This window comes from Caretta caretta, chromosome 8, assembly GCF_965140235.1.
Source record: "Caretta caretta isolate rCarCar2 chromosome 8, rCarCar1.hap1, whole genome shotgun sequence".
NCBI lineage: Eukaryota > Metazoa > Chordata > Testudines > Cheloniidae > Caretta > Caretta caretta.
Window position 1 is genome coordinate 106,107,412 of NC_134213.1, and position 19,374 is coordinate 106,126,785.

The following is a 19,374-nucleotide window of genomic DNA, read 5'->3' on the forward strand; positions in this document are numbered from 1 at the left end:
TCAGAGTCAGCAGGGATTTCTGGCTGCTACAGCAAGCAGTGGTTGTCTGCTTTGCTAAGTTCAGAAGATAACCTGTGGGCTTGGTTGGTGGTCCTGAGATATCCTTCCAAATATCAAGGAGATCTTTGACTGGCTGCAACCAGTTTGCAACCTGATTGCAAACTGGCTGCAACAATGCCTCTTCTGGGAGAAATTAAGACAGTTATAATAATTTTAGCTGCTGTGGGGAAGCTTTGGTGCTTTCCCAGAACCCTACTGGGTTGGACTTGAAAATACTTTTCATCTGTGCAAATAGTTTCTATTGATCCAGCAGTGCAGATGCTTCTTAAATGGAGTGCCTTGGAAGGAAAGTGGGGTTCAAATGCCAGGAAAGAGATCTGGGGTCCATATTCAGTTGTTTAGCTCAAATTGGAATCAGAGCCCTGTCTGATCACGAAATATTTCCAATACCATATGCAACTTATCAAATAGGAATTTGGAAATAACAAAAATAACAGCAGTTCGGGAGTAGGGTGACAAGATTGCAAATGTGAATAATCGGGAGGGGGGTGGCTCCTAATAGTCCCAAATATCAGAACTGTCCCTATAAAATGAGGTGTTTACCAGACAACAGGTGCCCCATGGAACAAGCGCTCTGCGTGATGAATGGTGCTTGGAGCAAAGACCGAAGTCCAGCGAATGACGATGTTAACAACACTTGCTCAGTGTTTCCTGACAAACTTGAGCATAACATTCCCTGGGCGGGGGGGTGGGGAGAATATTCTCCACTCTGAGAAATACGTGCATGGTGCTGTTGAGGTAACAGTACCACCAGCACGTTCTGCCTATGGGCTTTTGTCTATCATGGTATTTGGTGGTTTCTTAAAGCCCCAGCGCCTGGAATTGTGTGATAATCTCAACTTCCGTTTAAAATGTAGGCAAGCTTCTAGCCCTCGTAGGTGGGGAGAAAAGCTCAGAAATGGGAGCCACATGTGACCCTAAAGCTCAGGAACCAGAAGGCAAAGAAAGAACCCCCAAAATCTCACGAGGGCTAGGCCAATCTCAATGATCATTTGCGGCCTGACTCCTGAGGTTTGAACGTGTGGGCTGCCCATGCTGCTTCTGACGCCCTAGAAAACGGAGCTGCCAAGGAAGCCCCCACCTTGACTGGAAATGGGGTCCCCTTCACCCAGGTGTAGCCCCCCCTCTCTTCAGCCCTGGCTGGGATGATTTAACTGGGATTTGGTCCTGCTTCGAGCAGGGGGTTGGACTAGATGACCTTCTGGGGTCCCTTCCAACCCTGATATTCTATGATTCTATGATTCAGTATCCAGGTGCTGTCAGTGAGCCCTGTATCTCTGCAAGGGGGATCCCCCGCCATGAGCCACAGCTGCCTTAAAGCCCCCCTTTATTGCAGTGTGTGCCCCCTGCCCAACCAGGGGAGGGGGCTGGCTGGCTGAGCCCCTTCTGCCCGGAGCCAGGGAGCTGCCCCCGGTGCTGCCCCTGCACTCCAGGGCTTCCTCCCTCTCTAGCCTGCAGCAGGCTGCTGGGGATCGATGACTCTGTGCTCCTCCCCTCGCCGCAGCTTGCTGCTGGGGGATCGATGACTCTGTGCTCCTCTGTCCTTGCTGCAGTCTCTCCTGGGGGGATCTATAGCTCGGCGCTCACCTACCGCCTCCCGCCGGTTCCGGCCTCCTATCGATTCTCTCGGCGCTCGTTGGGAAACCGCAGCGCAGGCGCAGTAGCTGCCGGTGCCGCCATTGCTGTCCCGGGAGAGAGAAGCCGGTACAGGAGGCACCTGAGGTAACGGCGGGGGCGGCCTGGCTGCTGTGGGGCAGAGGAGCCGCCTTGCCCCGGCCGACAGACCCCGGGCTAACCCCCCGTCCGGCAGCGGTTCGCATCCCCGCGGCTGCGGGGCGGGTGGGGGGCCCGGGGTCCCCCAGCTGTGGGGCGGTTCCCATCCCCCCGGGCGGGGCCGGGGTCCCCCGGCTGTGGGGCAGGTGGGGGGGGCGGTTCCCATCCCCCCGGGCTGGGCCGGGGTCCCCCAGCTGCGGGGCGGGGGGGCGGTTCCCATCCCCCCGGGCGGGGCCGGGGTCCCCCAGCTGCGGGGCGGTTCCTATCCTCCCGGGCAGGGCCGGGGTCCCCCAGCTGCGGGGCGGTTCCCATCCCCCCGGGCGGGGCCGGGGTCCCCCGGCTGTGGGGCAGGTGGGGGGGGCGGTTCCCATCCCCCCGGGCTGGGCCGGGGTCCCCCAGCTGCGGGGCGGGGGGGCGGTTCCCATCCCCCCGGGCGGGGCCGGGGTCCCCCAGCTGCGGGGCGGTTCCTATCCTCCCGGGCAGGGCCAGGGTTTAATTACATGGTTGTGTGTTGTTTATCTTAATTTTTAATGTTCAAGCATCAGGAAACGGTTGTCTGACATCTGCCGCGGAAGAACGGCTGATTTGGTATTGGGGAATAAATAGTTTCCCCGAGTGGGGGGCTTTGGACTGAAATGTTCTGGTGTCATTTGGGTGATTATGAGGAGGGGCTGAACGTGTCGAAAACACCCTCTGTTTTCAGTTGCAGTTTGTAAAGATGGAGTTTCAAGCAGTGGTGATGGCAGCTGGTGGGGGATCCCGAATGATGGACCTAACTTCCAGCATCCCTAAGCCCCTCCTGCCAGTAGGCAACAAACCTTTAATCTGGTACCCATTAAATTTGTTAGAGCGAATTGGATTTGAAGGTGAGAGACTGCCAGTTGCTAACCCATAAATTAACAAATTAATTCCCCTGTCAGGGCAGGGTAGTTCTCTACGTAACACACAGGCTTGGCAGAAATTCAGTGTTTATTTTTTTAATAATTTATAATTGTCATGGATAATATGGGTGTTTATTTGTAACCATAATTTAGATTTTTATTTTAATGTTTACAGTTCTGTAAAATTATGGGTTTTAAACTTTAATTATCAATGTAAATTTAAACAGTTGTGAGAAATGATGGAGGGGGGAGACAGTAATTACTTAATGACAGTAGACACTGAGATTCAAAAAGTTAAAGCTTTATAAGCATTAAAAAACAAATTGTCAACATCACATGTCAAAATATACGAAGTAAATATCTTAAATTAAACTCTTATAAGTTCTCAAGCAGCATTTGTCTTACTTTGCCTAGCTAGCTGTAAATGTCTATTATTGTAAATGGAAATATGTTTTGTCAAGTTGTGTGTATGGTGGAATTGACTCTGATCCTTCCAAGCCTAATAATACAGTATTTATTATGGCTTTATCTGCTCTACCTTAAAGTGTGCAAAGCAATGGGATTTCCATCCCATCCCTCGGGAGACTTTCCATAGCCAAACATGAACTTTCTCCTCATAGTCAGCCTAAATTTTCCCCTTTCTGTAGTTTTATCCATTACTCCTAATTATACCCTTTGTAGCACCCTAAATAATTCCTCTTCCTGCTTGGTGGAAACCATTCATATACTTGTAAATTGTCATTGTCTCTGCTACTTAGTTTTTTAGATTATTTTTCTCCATCTGTATTAGTTCATATTTTTCCAGTGTTAACGTTTTAAAATTACTCATAGATTTAAAGTCCAGAAGGGACCAGTTAGATCTAGTCTGACCATAGAATTTCCTATAGTTACCCATGCATTGAGCCCAACGTCTTGAACTTGACCAAAGCATTTCTTCTAAAAAGGCATTCAATCTTGATTTTAAGACATCCAGAGATGGAGAAGCACAACTTCCCTTGGTAGTTCGTTGCAGTAGTTAGTCACCCTCACTATTTTAAAAAATTGTGTCCAATTTCTAATTTGATTTTATCTGGCTTCAACTTCCAACCACTTGTTCTTGTTCTGCCTTTCCATTAAAGAGCCTGTTAGTACCTGGTATTTTCTTCCTAGGAAAGTACTTATACACTGTAATCAAGTCATTTCTCAATCTTTTTGGCAAGATAAAGAGATTGAGCTCCTCAAATCTCTCACTGTAAGGCATTTTCTCCATCTCTCAAATACTTTTGTGGCTCTTTTCTGCACTGTCTCCAGTTTTTCAACATCCATTTTAAAATGTGAACAACAGAACAGTACACAATATTCTAGCATCTGTCTCACCAATGCTGTAGATAGAGGTAAAATCACCTCTCTATTCCTCCTCATTACTCCCCTGTTTATACATTCAAGTGTTGCATTAGCCCCTAAATCCTTTGCAGAGTCACCGCTTTCCACTATACGGTTCCCCAGTCTGTAGGTATGGCCTACATTCTGTGTTCCTAGTTGTATACCTTTGCATTTGGCTGTATTAAAATGAATTTTATTTAGGTGGGCCCAGGTTATTGAGCAATCTAGATCTCTTTGTGTGACTGCCTTATCCTCCTCATTATTTACCACTCTGCCAATCTTTGTGTTGGCAACAGATTTTATCAGCAGTGATTTTGTATTTACTTTCAGATTATCGATAAAAATGTTAAATAGCGTTAGGCCCGATAGGACTGATGATTGCAGAACTCCACTAGAAACATCCCCTTCAATCATGATTTCCCCATTGATGACGACTACTTCAGTTCTGTCAGCTAGCCAGTCCTTGATCCATTTAACGTGTGTTTTATTGATATTGTACAATGCTAGTTTTAAATCAGAATGTCATCCAGTACTAAGTCAAATGCCTTACAGAAGTTTATGTATGTTTGTCAAGGTTCCTTCCCCACTGAACTCTAGGGTACAGATGTGGGGACCAGCATGAAAGACCCCCTAAACTTATTTTTACCAGCTTAGGTTAAAAACTTCCCCAAGGTACAAACTTTGCCTTGTCCTTGAACCGTATGCTGCCACCACCAAGCATGTTAAACAAAGAACAGGGAAAGAGCCCACTTGGAGACGTCTTCCCCCAAAATATCCCCCCAAGCTCTACACCCCCTTTCCTGGGGAAGGCTTGATAAGTTACAGGTGAACATAGACCCAAGACCTTGGATCTTAAGAACAATGAAAAATCAATCAGGTTCTTAAAAGAAGAATTTTAATTAAAGAAGAGGTAAAAGAATCACCTCTGTAAAATCAGGATGGTAAATACCTTACAGGGTAATCAGATTCAAAACATAGACAATCCCTCTAGGCAAAACCTTAAGTTACAACAAGACACAAAAGCAGGAATATACATTCCATTCAGCACAACTTATTTTACCAGCCATTAAAGAAAAGGAAATCTAACACATTTCTAGTTAGCAAAAAGAAAAGGAGTACTTGTGGCACCTTAGAGACTAACCAATTTATTTGAGCATGAGCTTTCGTGAGCCACAGCTCACTTCATGAAGTGAGCTGTGGCTCACGAAAGCTCATGCTCAAATAAATTGGTTAGTCTCTAAGGTGCCACAAGTACTCCTTTTCTTTTTGCGAATACAGACTAACACGGCTGTTCCTCTGAAACATTTCTAGTTAGATTACTTAAAAAGAAAAGGAGTACTTGTGGCACCTTAGAGACTAACCAGTTTATTTGAGCATGAGGTTAGTCTCTAAGGTGCCACAAGTACTCCTTTTCTTTTTGCGAATACAGACTAACACGGCTGTTACTCTGAAACCTTAGATTACTTACTTACTAACAGAAGTTCTGAGACTGCATTCCTGATCTGTTCCCCGCAAAAGCATCACACAGACCCTTTGTTCCCCCCCCGCTCCTGATTTGAAAGTATCTTGTCTCCTCATTGGTCATCTTAGCTTCTTAACCCTTTACAGGTGAAAGGGTTTTGCCTCTGGCCAGGAGGGATTTTATAGCATTGTATACCTATCTGTGATTTGGGGGGGGGGGGGGGGGGATGTCATAAAAATAAAGGGAAGGGTAACCACCTTTCTGTGTACAGACAATGACACAGGAAATGTTGCATCTACAAAATTACCATTATCAACTGAACTTCTATTTTAATCAAAAATACAGGTTTGTTTGATTAGACCTTTTTTCTATAAAACTGTGTTGTCTGGCATTAATTATACTTAAGGCTACGTGTATGTCATGGAGGTCATGGAAGTCATGGAATCCATGAATTGTAGAGACCTCCGTGATATTCTCTGCTTCAGCCCCAAGTGTTGCTGGACTCTGGAGCTGGCAGCCAGCATGCCCTGGCACGGTTCCAGTGACGGGGCCCCCTGCAAGGTTCCAGTGATGGGTGCCAGCCTCATGCGGGGGGACGCACCTTGAGTGAGCGGCTGGGGGTATCCCATTTTCTCTTTGGGAAATATGGTCACCCTGCAGCTTCCATCCACCGTGAGCGGAGGGAGGCCCCCCCCTGAAGCTCCTAGCTGCCATGGGCAGAGGGGGAACCCCACAGCTCCCAGCCACCCTGGTGGCGGGAGAAACAACAGAGCTGCAGCAGCAAAAGTCACAGACAGGTCTTAGCTTCTGTGAAATTTTGTTTATTGCCCATGACCTGTCTGTGACTTTTACTAAAAATAACCATGACAAAATCTTAACCTTAATTATATTCTCATACTTAAATTCCGTATTGATTTTTTTTTTAACATTTCCAGCCTGTTTAGATCTTTGTATCACTGTTCTATTTTTGCCGGTGATCACAGGTCTCAGTATATGAATTTCAGTAACTTGATGTCTTCCCTCAATCAGACAATTTAATAAAAATGTCAAATAAGACTGGATGTACAAACAAGCCCTGCTCCACTGGCTGTTTCTCCCCTCCCCCTCCCCCCCCAAGTCAAGACATTGCTATTTATCATTTTCCTTTCTTTAGGTCCTTTAGCCAGTTTTGAATCCAAGGCAGTTTTTGATTTTGTGGGACATTACAGCAACTGCTTTACCTAAAATCAATTGCAATTCCATGCTCCCTTCACATTCTGGTTTTATAATTCTAGTAAACAAAATAAATCAACTTTGAAAAGTAGCTCTTAGTCAGCGGTACCAAACTGCCCTATTGTTCTCGTGTTCATTAATTTTCTCCGTCTCATTAATTAGTCAATCCAGGATGGCTTTTTTGGTTAGATTCTTTTCATATTGGATCATTCTTTCATCTGTGTAACCTGGGGACGTTTCTGGTGAATGTCTGGTTGTGTTTGTTACCTACCATAAGTTTTTGGGAAAGTCCCCAGGTGTACAGTATTTTGTGAGTTTTATCTACTTCAAGACTAATTTCAAGAAGTTTTGCTTTTCACCTTGTCCTTCATTCCTGGGTGTCCGTAGTAAATGCCTGTTGCGGTTGATGTTTTGTTTATAATGTTTGTTCCCTGACCTGGAATACTTTACCACCATAGTCTTCATTTTCCCTCTGTATCTCCGTGGTGTTGTTAATGCTCCCACATACCACTCCATCTCCCCAGGTCCTTTCTGTCTTTCCTATCTAGAGTGATCCCAACTGTGTTGTACTCAGTCAAACAGTATTCCATTTCCCTCTCAGGCAGGTGCTAGGCGAGTTGATTTCACTGTTGTCTCTAATAGCACGTTTGGTGTTTCTCTAGAGCGAGCTGTGCAAGTTGAGAGGTAGGGGAAGAAAGTTAACTCTGTATCTCTCATTGGTAAAATTACTGATCCTTAGGTGCACCAAGACAGGGATATTCAAGGTGTCAGAGACATTATCAGACATGTAGTTTAAATAAATCGCTTGCTAACAGTACCAGGATATGTACCCTGCTCCCCTCTCAATTTCATACTATGCCTCTCACAATGAAGAAAAATGTACAAAGGGTTACTTTCATGTCAGTCAAAAACTTAATCCTCTAGTTCTGTGAAATTGATTAATCTGGATCTAGTGTTTTTTTGGATTTGAAGAACTCCATTAAATCCATTCAAGTTGGAGAAAGTTTGAAAGTGTGTGTGTATCCTGTACATTGGATAGATGAATACATCGATATTTGTTGCCTTATTTCCCCTCACCCCTCTCTTCTTTTCTACTACAGAGGTCATTGTGGTTACAACCAAAGAAGTCCAGAAGTTGCTAAACCTAGACACAAAGATGAAATTAGATATAGTGTGTATCCCTGATGATGCAGACATGGGTACTGCAGACTCACTAAGGCATATTCATCAGAAAATTAAGGTACAACGCTTTTACCTTGGCTAAAGAATGTCTCCTTTAAGATTTTTCCTTCACGTGTGATTTAAAATCATAGCAGTTCTTTAGGAATTCTACTGTGTAATGTTATGACTCTCTCTACTGTTTGTCATACAACACCCAGAACAACGGCGCCATGATCTTGGTTGGAGCCTATAATACAAATAGGCATGCAGATGATTTAATTTCAAACCACAGAAGTAAGGAAATTCTGAAATAGGTTTGAAATTGTCTGTTTTGTCTACTTATTTCAGTATGTATAATCTATAATCTATACCTAGGCACACTGTGTAAGTTAAGGACAGAATTTCTGCCTTAATATTGAATTTACTTTTGTGAATTGAAGTCAGATGCTTAATGTTTTAATGTGTTTGGTTGTTTCTTCCCTCCCCCCCTCCTGTGTTTTTTAATTCCCTTGCCCTTCCCTTCATGGCGTTAAATTCTCTTTTGATTCCAGTGGAATGCCAATGGACCAGGTAAGGTTCGAAGTATCCATACCCCCCCATGTGTGTGGCATAGGAAGAAAGAAACACAAGTATAAGCAGAGACTTTCCCCTTCTTATGTGCAGACACCCACAAAGACAGGATGAGATTCTTAGGGTATATTTACACAGCAAAGAAAAACTTGCGGCTGGTGTGTGCTGCCCGGCTCAGGCTCGGGCTGTGGAGCTCTTTCATTGCTGTGTAAACCCTGAGGTCTGAGAGCCTGGGCTCCAGCCCAAGACTAGAAGTCTACACACAAATGGAACCCCCTCCCCTCCCCCCGCCCCCCAAACCATATCATGGGCCTGCCAGGGGTTTTTCTTTGCCGTGTAGACATACCCATACACGGCAGACCTACGCTCTGGATACACGCGATGGGAGTAATTCAGGAAAGGTGATTCATAGGATGAGTATACAGAACAAAATAACTCCAATGGGCAAAGCTGTGCTACAAAGAGGACTGAAGTGCAAGTTACAATTCGGAGCTGTTTGGGTGGTATTCTGACCCAAGTGTGTGAATGCAGTGATGAAGCAGGACCACTGCTCTATCAGTTGTATTGGCTGGCTGGATCTATCCCTAATCAGTTAGGCATCGCTCTTTTTGGCCATCCTTGCAACTCTCTTCTGGAGACTTAGGAGACAGCAGTGAAGAGGGTAAAGGGTAGGGAGAAGAGAAGAAAATGACATACTGCTTCAGTGGACGTATATTTTTCAGAGACATTAAAGAAGGTCCAGAGAGGAATTGAGGGTAAGAGTTGGAAGCAGCGTGAGGCTTTGCTTTAGCAAAGGTTTGCGGCCTGTGAATGTATTGGCGGCCTGCAGTTCCCTTTGCTTCCCATCTTTGTTTGCCCAGCAAAGATGGAAATAGTGCCCTCTCGTTGCAAATAATTTGGCACTGAATTCTTGAGCAGATTGCTGCATGGTGTGTATTTTGGAGCCATTCCACTGGTTAATGAATACAATTGGTATACCTCTTACAGGATATGTCATCTCCTGTCTGGTATAGGTGAGAGAACTGCACAGTCGAGGAAGCTGAAAATTTGCTGAGTCTGTCTAGTAGAGCTCAGGTATAGCAGGAGAGGAACCTGGTTGGAGAAGCTGAAGTTTCCTTGCCGAAACAATTGATGCTTGTGGCAACAGTTTGCTGGCAGCCTTATCACAGCCACTGCCAAAAACTGGTGAGAAGTCTGTACTGGTTGTTGAAATTTTTATTTGTCACAATGAGTTAATTACCCACCAACAGAAGAACAAGTCTGTTTTACACAGTAAAAATGATGTAACGCTCTAGACAATTTGCCTGTATTTAGTGCAGGTGAAGGAGAGTAAAGCCAAGATTATAAAGTACAGTTAGAAATAACCCTCTGGCCAGTTCAAAGCTGGTTGCAAAACTCAATAAATTCTGAATAGGTTTCAGAGTAACAGCCGTGTTAGTCTGTATTCGCAAAAAGAAAAGGAGTACTTGTGGCACCTTAGTGACTAACCAATTTAATTGAGCATAAGCTTTCGTGAGCTACAGCTCATTTGTATGCATCCGATGACGTGAGCTGTAGCTCACGAAAGCTCATGCTCAAATAAATTGGTTAGTCTCTAAGGTGCCACAAGTCCTCCTTTTCTTTTTGCAAATTCTGAATAGGTATTAGACCACTGGAAATCATGAAATGCACATGACCTAGCTGTTCTGTATGTTCTCCTATGCAGGGATGTCACGCTGTTGTGACCTGCTGTCTCAGCACACTGCAATATAGTGGAAGCTCAGCTATTGCAGCCATGGTTGAATTAAACATTTTGGTTTTGCAAAGGCTAGATGAGTCTCCAAGATCTGACTTAAAAAAATTCGTACAACTGACATCAGAAGAGCTCGGGTCTGCTGAGCCTGTAAGTGCTGTAGGGAAAAGACTTTCTCCTTTCTCATACTTACCTGGCCTCTATCACGGTGGTATTTGAGTGCCTTACGATCTTGAATGCATTTGTTCTCCTCACACCAGCCCTGTGAGGTATGATCATCCCCATTTCACAGATGGGGAACTCAAGTGCATAGAGACACTAAGGTCACAGAGGAATTGAACCTGTCTCTCTAGCCCTAACAACTTTACCATCCTTCCTCTATCCCTTGTTACAGTACTAGTCTTGATTATTCAAACACAAGACACACACTCTCAGCTGAGAGCAGCAAGCATCTAGTTCCACTCATTATGGGCTCTGTCCCCTGGTTATTGAAATGAATGAGGGCAAAGCAAACTTGTGCAAAATCTCGTCAGTCTCCATTTCACCTGCTTTGCACCCCCTGCCTTTATCTTTCAGGCATAAACACTCAGAAGGTGTTTATGCTGGATTGGAACACTGGTCTGTCCAGTAAACTCTGCCACTCAGACAACATCTCATGTTTCATAATGATTCAATCACCAGCCCCCATGATGTGCGTCTTGTCAATATAGTAAATTCTTCCTGCTCCAGCCCTTCCTAAGTAAGGATCTTATCCTTAAACATCTGTATTTGGGAGTTAATGGACAATGCTGATAACTTAATCCCATGAATTCTAGGCTTTGAGTTCCTAGGTAAAGACATCTGGATCTGCCCTTTCTTTGCCTGAATTAGCTCCTTCAGAATTTATTTATTTTCAAGACCTTTTGTGGTGTTCAACACCAGTATTTGAACACCTGACAACCGGTAACAGGTTTATCCTCACAACACTCCTGTGAAGTAGGGGAGGGGTATCGCCACTTTGCAGGTAGAGAACCAAGGCACAGAAAAATAACTCAAGTTCCCAACATCACACGGGCAGTCTGTGACAGACCGGGTAATTGAACCCCAATCTGTAAAATCCTAGACCAGTGCCTTTGCCACAAGATCCTCCTTCCTCTCTTCCATGTGTGAGATGCCAGCTTGTTCCAGGGGATCAGGACAGTACACAAGTTCAGAGATTATTGCTGAAGTCTCTTTTTTATTGGAAACTGCTGAAATGCTATACCAAATAGAGGTGCAAGCCCTCAAGACACAGTGGTTGAATGAGCACTTAAAAGTGGATCAAAAGGAATACTTGGTTTAGTGGGAGTATGACTTTGTCTAAATTTTATAAGTAATTGAAGAATCATTTAATTTGAACTTCAAACTCTAGTTGGGATTGTTAATGCTCACATTAATTAAATGCAAAACACTGATAATATAACATTAAGATCACATGTTTCAAATCACCAGGCCATGAAATACAAAAGTTAACCTGGCTAGGTTGCACATATGTAGTGCTGCTATTCCTGTATTTCTTAAGCCTTCCTTATAAAGGGTCACTTACAGATTTTATTTCTGTCTGAAAACTTTGTACTGATTGTTACAAGTAACATCTAACAACCCCAATCCTTCAGTGGCTGCCATACAGGTGTACCTTGTGCAGAAAGTGGCTGAATTCAGCAGGGCTCCATGTAGGTCCAGGAGTGTGCCTGCATTGAACAGTATGCATGATTGGGGTTTTCGGATGTCAAATATCCCAAGTATACTGAAAAAACATAAAATTTTGTCTATGTGTTTGGTCAATTTCGTTGCTGTCTTTATAATCAGTTTCCTTGGTATGTATGCATCTTTAACACCGCAACAGTGCGGAGAGAAATTTTTTTGTAAAGTAAAAAAGTGTGATTATAAAACCAAAAAGTTGGAAAGAGGACTCGGGCAGTTATATCAGAAACTAATTTTAACTTAGGTTTTAGAAAATTGGCTAGATTTCAAGTTGACGGTATTTTTATAGTGTATTAAACAGTATATGTTATAAAAATAAAGCCTCTTGACTGAGTTCATATTGTGCAAGTTTTAAATTTTGCGTTTCCTGACTTATTTTCTTTTTTCTCTTAAATGTGCAAACATAACATTGCAGCAGTGTAGTTCTTGCCGTTATTTATGGAAGACTCCAGTACTTTCTGTGGTGTTTCGATAGTTGCATCACCAGTGGAGCAGAAAACTTCAGACCCAGCGGTGTACAAAACTGAGATGGATACATACAAAAAATGGAACTCCTGTGGATCTCATCCACATTGTTTTGCTGGCAGCACAGAAAAAGCTGCTTAAAGTAAGGGAACAGCCTCCTTCATTGAATCTTTTAAGGTAGTTTAGTTGTTTAGTCACAGACAAGTGGCTTTGCTGGATTCTGCAGGAGAGAAATAAAGCCTCCAGTTATACTGGCAGTGAAGTCAGAGGCAGCCACAAACACGCTGTTTATCTTGTACAGAATGTTAATATTCCATTCTTCTGATTAGCTCTTGCTGTATATTCCTGTCTGGTTTCAGAACCTTGAGTATCTATAAAGACTAGGAGTGAAAATTCAGTAGCTTAAATAACTAAGACCTGCTTATATCAACTTCTGCTGTATCTACCTACTAGAGTTTTCCATACCATAGGCAGGTAGCCAGAAGGGGTCACTAAAATTTTCTTCTTGACGTACATCTTAACTCTTTTTTTTTTAACTGGAGACCTGCTAATGGTGCACAGTCTATGTAACTATCACCTATCTTATCACTGTTCCTATCACCGTTACCCACCCTCCTTCCGATCGATTGCATCCACTTGTACCCAGGGTTGTGAGTTCAATCCCTGAGGGGGCCATTTAGGGATCTGGGGTAAAAATTGGGGATTGGTCCTGCTTTGAGCAAGGGGTTGGACTAGATGACCTCCTGAGGTCCCTTCCAACCCTGATGTTCTATGATTCTATTTACCAGTGTCACATTTTGCCTTAAATCAGACCATAAGGCCCGATCCACTAAGGGACTTGGGCACTGCAACACTCAGTGTCAGGGGGACTAACTTTTAGGCACCTAGAAAATCACAGGAACAGCTTTGTGATCCACAAAGCCTGAGGTAGGCGCCTCGGATACCTGTACAGTACATGGCGGGGGAGGAAAGTGCCTCAGAATGTGATCCACTAGTCTGGGTGCCTAAGTCCAGGTGGCAGGGAGGCCCCTACTGCTGCTAGTGATCCATGAATAGGAACCCCTCTCTTGGAGTCAGGTGCCTTAGATGCTCAAGTAGGTTCTTGCAGAAATGAGTTAGGCACCTGCCTCACTGCATAAAAGTGGGAAGAGGTGGTGGGGCCCACCTTATACCTTTAGATCAGTGCATAGAGCACTTGTTTGGGATGCGGAAGGCGAAGATTCACTTTCTTCTGCCTGAGCGGGGGAGAAGATTTGAACAGGGGTCTCCCACCTTTCAGGAGAGTGCTAACCACTGAGCTACGGGAGAATCTGATGTGTGGCTGCCTCAGTCTCTCCTCTCGAAGCTGTTCCTCTTTGCATGAGTAATTAAACAGTGATTGGACCAGAGGGGCTGGACCCTTTGTCTTCACCTACCAGGTCAGTGCTATAATCACTGGGCTGTAGAATATCTGTGTGTGTCTGTCTATCTTCCGTGCTCTCTGGATATATGAAGCAGGTGGTTGCCAGGATGCCTCTAGACTTTGTTAGTGGAAAAATAACTAAACTTCTAAAGAATAAGCACTCTAAAAAGTTAAGTCATCCAAAGTCCTGGTTTTCATTGGGGATAAATGTGAAAATAACTTTTAAGTAAGCATGGACTAGGCCAATCCATTTGAGTTGTGAGCAGACAAAAAATGAACAGTTTTCAAAAATAAAAGGAATACTGTTTTTTTCAAGACTCTTAACTGTAAACCTGCTGGTCTGATTAACCCTTAACTTTTCCCAAATTCTCTGGAGTAAAATGAAGCATGCAATGTTTTAGGTTTGAGAATTTTTAATTTGAGTTAGAGTTTGATCAAAACCAAGTTTATAATAGAAATTGTCTTACAGTAAGACTGTAGAGCCTGACTCTGGTTGTTAAGTGGCTATGGGAGCGGAAAGTACTCGGCACCTTGCAGGAGGTCCTCAGCAGCTCAAAGGATCATATTTCCAGCTTTGGAATCATTACTGTAAGTCCCTAATATTGGTCAGGCAAGCAAATCTATTAGTATTTCAAAACAATAGCTGCCTCATAAGTAGCAACGTTACTTTCAGAAAGGATAGCTATATGTGGCTAAGTAGAAGGGACTTGTACACAGTGATTGGCATCTTTATCAGAATCTGAATCTCTGGAATCTTTGTTGGAATTTGATTTCTCTGGAATTATTCATAGGAGTAATGGTGCTTATGTGTCAGCATTTGTCAGATCATGGCCCAGTCACTATTTGTTTAATGCACCTAAATTATGTAATCTCAGTTACTGGTAGTAGTAGAATCATTTAAAGTTTTAAAGATCAGCAACAAGAAGATTTGCTCTACAAGGTTAGCGTGGGGGAAGATAGCATGGTTATAGAGTTAGGGATGGAGAAGACCTATTAGGCAGATTTTGAAACATTTAAGACCTCTCCTAATTCAGAGGTAAATACATAAGATGAGTGGGGAGAGATAAGAAAGGAGTGTCATGTGTGAGGTCCAGCAAATGTCCCAGCACCAGCTACCAGGAATTAAGAGAGATGCTGAACTTGGTCTTATAAATTTGGAACTTTGCACTCTTGTAGCTGCTAGAATGGGGAAGGTGCTTTCTGTTTCTTCTCTACCTCTGTGCTTGTTGTCTGCTGGTGGGGTCACCCAGGAGGAGGTCTCCATTAGACCTTCCCGAGCCTCTCTTTGGTTTTTTGACTCCTCCCCAGTATCTGTTTCTAATGCTTACCTGTGTTGCTGCCCAAGGCTTTTTACCAAGCCAGCAGCTTCTGGAGTATAAAATTGATGTGAATCTGAATATCACCAGTGAAACTGATTAGTCCTGTCAGTTTCACACCTGCTACTTGGCAAAGGTCTTAGCAGCAGGAAAGATGGTGGTGGTGTATGCTGCAGATTCAGGAGGATGATACTGCATTGGTTTACAGGTGGTTCATGTTTACATGGTTACCTTCACAAGCAAAAAATTAGACTGGCTTTTAATTTCGTTTGATCTCTGTTAACATGTTCAGAAAGCTTAGATTTTGAAGTAGTTGATATATGTCCCTTTTCAACAGGGCGGGCTTCCCACTCAGCTGGTGTGAGTGAATGGTTTTTCAAGCCCTGCTATTAGGTCATCTAATCCAGCCACAGGGGCTAGGTAGGGTAGCTCCATTCCATACATTTCCCAGTGCTTTGTTCAGTGTAGTTTCAGGGTCTGCCAACAGGTGTTTCCACCACTTCCCCGGAGGGATTGTTCCACAGTCTACTAGTTGTTGTGGTTAGGATGGATTTTTTTCTAATATTCAGCTTAAATTTTCTTTCCGTGGATTTCGTCCCATCACTCTTAGTTATGTTCCCTTGTACAGCTGCTGGTAGATGGTTATTTTCTCACTTAGTTGCCATGTAGCTAAGCTATACATATTTACCTCCTGTTTAATTTTCTTACAAGTCAGTCTCTCCACAGTCCTTTTTGTGCTGGGCTTCTCTGAATTGCCTCTCATTTTTTGCAATAGAAAAGCAGTTTTAATATCACTAATTACAAGCTATAAAGGATACCATAGTGTTGAGCTCTCAGAGGTACTTTCAATGTACTACACTTAGAAAAAATAAGTTTTGAAAGTTTTTTTTATCTTAAACGGGGAGGAAGAATCTTCTAAACTGTGGTTCTTCCAAAGCAAGGGCTACAGCAAAGGTAAAATTTTAGCCTCTCCGTTGGGTAACTCACCAACACCAAATTCATGATGTTGTGTTTGCCTGTAGTGTTCTGGCAGGCACTTGATGCGATCACCTCCTCTGGGTTAATCCTTTGAGCTGCTTGTACCATTTATCAAAACTGCTTCAAAACTTTCTGTGATCATTTCTTTTTGAGAGTGTAATTTAAAAATGAGTTCTTTTTAAACTGAGGCTTCTCTCATTTTTGGCCACCTTGTTTTGATGCCAGGTTTCATCAGCCCCATGTGGTTGCTCTCTGGTGCCACCCTCTCAGGCTGGAGCCCTCTAGGTGGCAGGTTGAGAAACCTGGTTAGTAATGAAATCTGGGTTTTGGGCAGAGGGAGGGTGGGTATACCTGTGTGAAACATTTGTCTTCACTAAGTCCATATTTTTTCATCTTTTTAAGCTTTCCTCTCCCTTGTGTCACCCAACTATACTCTGGCCAACTGTTAAAATGTGACATTCTAGGAGAGTAATAGCAATGAAACTATTTCACATTTTCCTTGATGAGCCCTGAGTTGTGTTAACGGAAGCCCTGACTAATATGCTGTGAACTAATCAGCATGCCTTCTGCTACTAATCTCCGGTAAGTGCTTGCATATGAAGGTGGTCCACCTGGTTTTCCCAGTTTCGAAAGTAAAATTTCCAAAAATTGTAATAAAAGCCGGCCATTACGGAAAAAAATTCCCTCCCCGAACAAATAAACAAAGATTGAAACTCCAGATTCTCCTGGTATGTGCATCTTTTTGAGCCATGTTGTGGAAATTGTGATGTCACAGTGGTGGTCTGTATGCTGCTGAGGGTCACTGATCCGTGTAGTCTTGGACAGCATGGCTAAGCGCTTCACTTCCTCTGTTGAAAATCTCCTTTCCAAACACATGATGTAAGTAAGCTCACTGTACTGGCTGGAAGGGGGAATCTGAATCCTCCTTGTACAGTTGAGCTACATTTGGTGACAGTGGAAAGAAAAACTTGAATCCCCGTAATATATAGATATATATTTTTGTACTGTCAGTGGAAATAAAAAAACCGAGTGGCTTTCATCTATAAGAAGACAAACAGGATCTTTTTCTAAGCAGCACTTAATTTTAAACTTGATAAGCAGAACGTTTAGCTCAGTTAAAAGCATTTCACCAGTCTCTTCAGCACGGCTGTCAGCAAATGCAAATAAAAAAAGCCTTTTCTCACCCCTTTGTTTTGATGACTCCAAAGAGATTGTTCTGCTTTTCTCATGACATTAATGTGCTGCACAGAAGAACTAGATGGCTCAAGGAGTTGGCAGTGGATGTGTAGTGTTCACCTCTGTCTCGGCCTCACATCCAGCCAAGGCAGAAGTGACAGAGTTACCACTGTCTGATGGCTGTTGGATGGCTAGGGTGAAATGAATTGTGGGTTCTATGTCATTGTCCAATTCCTAATGGACAGTGGACATCCCCAAACCACAGTCACCGCAGCTGACAGTCTTAGTGGTGAAGTACAGATACTGACAGGCAGCTCTTGCCCCCCGTTCCTGCTCCATGGGCCTCTGAAGCAGGCTGGTGACGCTGTGTGGGGGAAGCAAGCCGTGCTGTTGTCCTTGTACCTGTTTGGTGGCTATATACAGGGCTCCCTCTAATCGTGTTCTGTCTGGCACATTTCCAGAGTTAAATTGTTTTTCCAAACTTAAACAAACCAACAACCCCAAAGTTGCACGGCTTTAAAATGATATGGCTACTTATTTTGCTGCCTGTTTACTGTGGATTAGCAACAAAATGTTAGAAGCTTGCATGAGGCAATTGATATTGACCTGCAGAGCTGTGAATAATTACGATGACTCTTGATGCTTTTACAGTGCCTCGCAAATGCTAAGTCCTCACAAAATCTCATGTGGGGAAGATGAAATGAAGCAGGGAGTTTAACAGCTATTTGCAAGGTCCTAGAGGGAGTCACTAGATGGCCCCATCACTTGTTCTGAGGGCTTAAAGTTCCAGGCATCCAGTCCTGTGCTGAGTCCACTAGACTGTACCTCTCTGAAGCTTGTTTGCACTTGGAAGTCCTTTATAGATTTTAATTGTCGATATTTTTTGCCCATGTTAATATGTTTTTGCATCTAGACACTTCTGTACACTTCCATGTGAGTTTCACAAACAAGATGGTATTTGAATTGCAAAAGTAGTGGACTCTTTACAAAAGTATCTAATTAAAATAGCTTTGCTAAAGTAATCCTGAAAAATTAATGATTTTATTCCATAGCAGTGCAGACTTTGTGTGCTACCATTATAGTTTTCATTTAATGGTATAAACAGCAGAAGTTAAAATAGTCTTCCTCTTTATCAGTGAAGCCTTTGCAATCATCTAATGTTTTCCTTATTTAAAATAAATCACAACTTTTGTATAAATATTTTATTGCAATGTGTTTTAGGAAGAATTAATATGACTGAAATGGGAATATTTTAAACATAAAAAGTTTTAAGTAAAAATTAATCTGAATAAATCCCATTTGGAACTCCTCTATTAAAAAATATTTATATCCAGCTTTCATGGAGGTATACAGACGAAGTGTTTTAAAGGAATTGAGAGTAAAGGACTGTATGGCTCTGAGGTTGATAATGGAATACGGAACCTTTCACTTCTAGGTTGCTTGTTCAAATCCATATTTGTAGTGATCAAAAGTTGTTGCATTTGATGCATATTCAGAGGCTTGTATGAAATGAGTTTGGTGACCTTGTTCCCAGGAGATATTCTGCTGTTATGAGCGTGTAAAAATCTATACAATGTTAGTTCACAGTCTACATAATCTAGTTCAATGGCTGTTAGCCAGGATGGGCAGGGATGGTGTCCCTAGCCTCTGTTTGCCAGAAGCTGGGAATGGGAGACGGGATGGATCACCTGATGATTACCTGTTCTGTTCATCACCTCTGGGGCACCTGGCATTGGCCACTGTTGGAAGACAGGATACTGGGCTAGATGGACCTTTGGTCTGACTTAGTATGGCTGTTATGTTCTTACACAAATGTATCAGTATCTCAGACACTGCTGCCAGTAATTGGCAACCTTCTTGGCCACCTCAGTGGAGAGGCCAAGGGTTGAATGAGCCTTGGAGACCTAACTATTCTCTCACCCTAGATTTGGGCCCTTCAAGTCAGGTTTGGGGCCATATTTAGGATGAGAGTTGTCCATGCTGTTCCTGTTATCAAGAAAAATAGAGAACTTTGTTCTGTGCGACTGGCAGTCTGGCAGTTCCTTTGGGTGGTGTACATGGACTTCTGCGATGCCACCTCGGAGCAGTGGTCATTGTCTAGG

The 19,374-nt window shown here is 43.3% G+C and overlaps 1 protein-coding gene across 2 annotated transcripts in view; it reads left to right on the plus strand.

Annotated features, from left to right (window-relative positions):
- The first annotated feature begins 1,660 nt into the window (after positions 1 to 1,660).
- EIF2B3 (eukaryotic translation initiation factor 2B subunit gamma) overlaps positions 1,661 to 19,374 on the plus strand; it is a 137,786-nt gene continuing 120,072 nt past the window's right edge. Inside the window, exons 1-3 of one of the 2 annotated variants that reach the window (XM_048860683.2) lie at positions 1,661 to 1,782; positions 2,537 to 2,699; positions 7,851 to 7,990. In XM_048860683.2, the coding sequence (XP_048716640.1) occupies positions 2,552 to 2,699; positions 7,851 to 7,990 (288 nt within the window). In that variant the 5' untranslated portion in view covers positions 1,661 to 1,782; positions 2,537 to 2,551. The remainder of the gene's footprint in view (positions 1,783 to 2,536; positions 2,700 to 7,850; positions 7,991 to 19,374) is intronic. The other variant, XM_048860684.2, reaches the window with a different exon arrangement.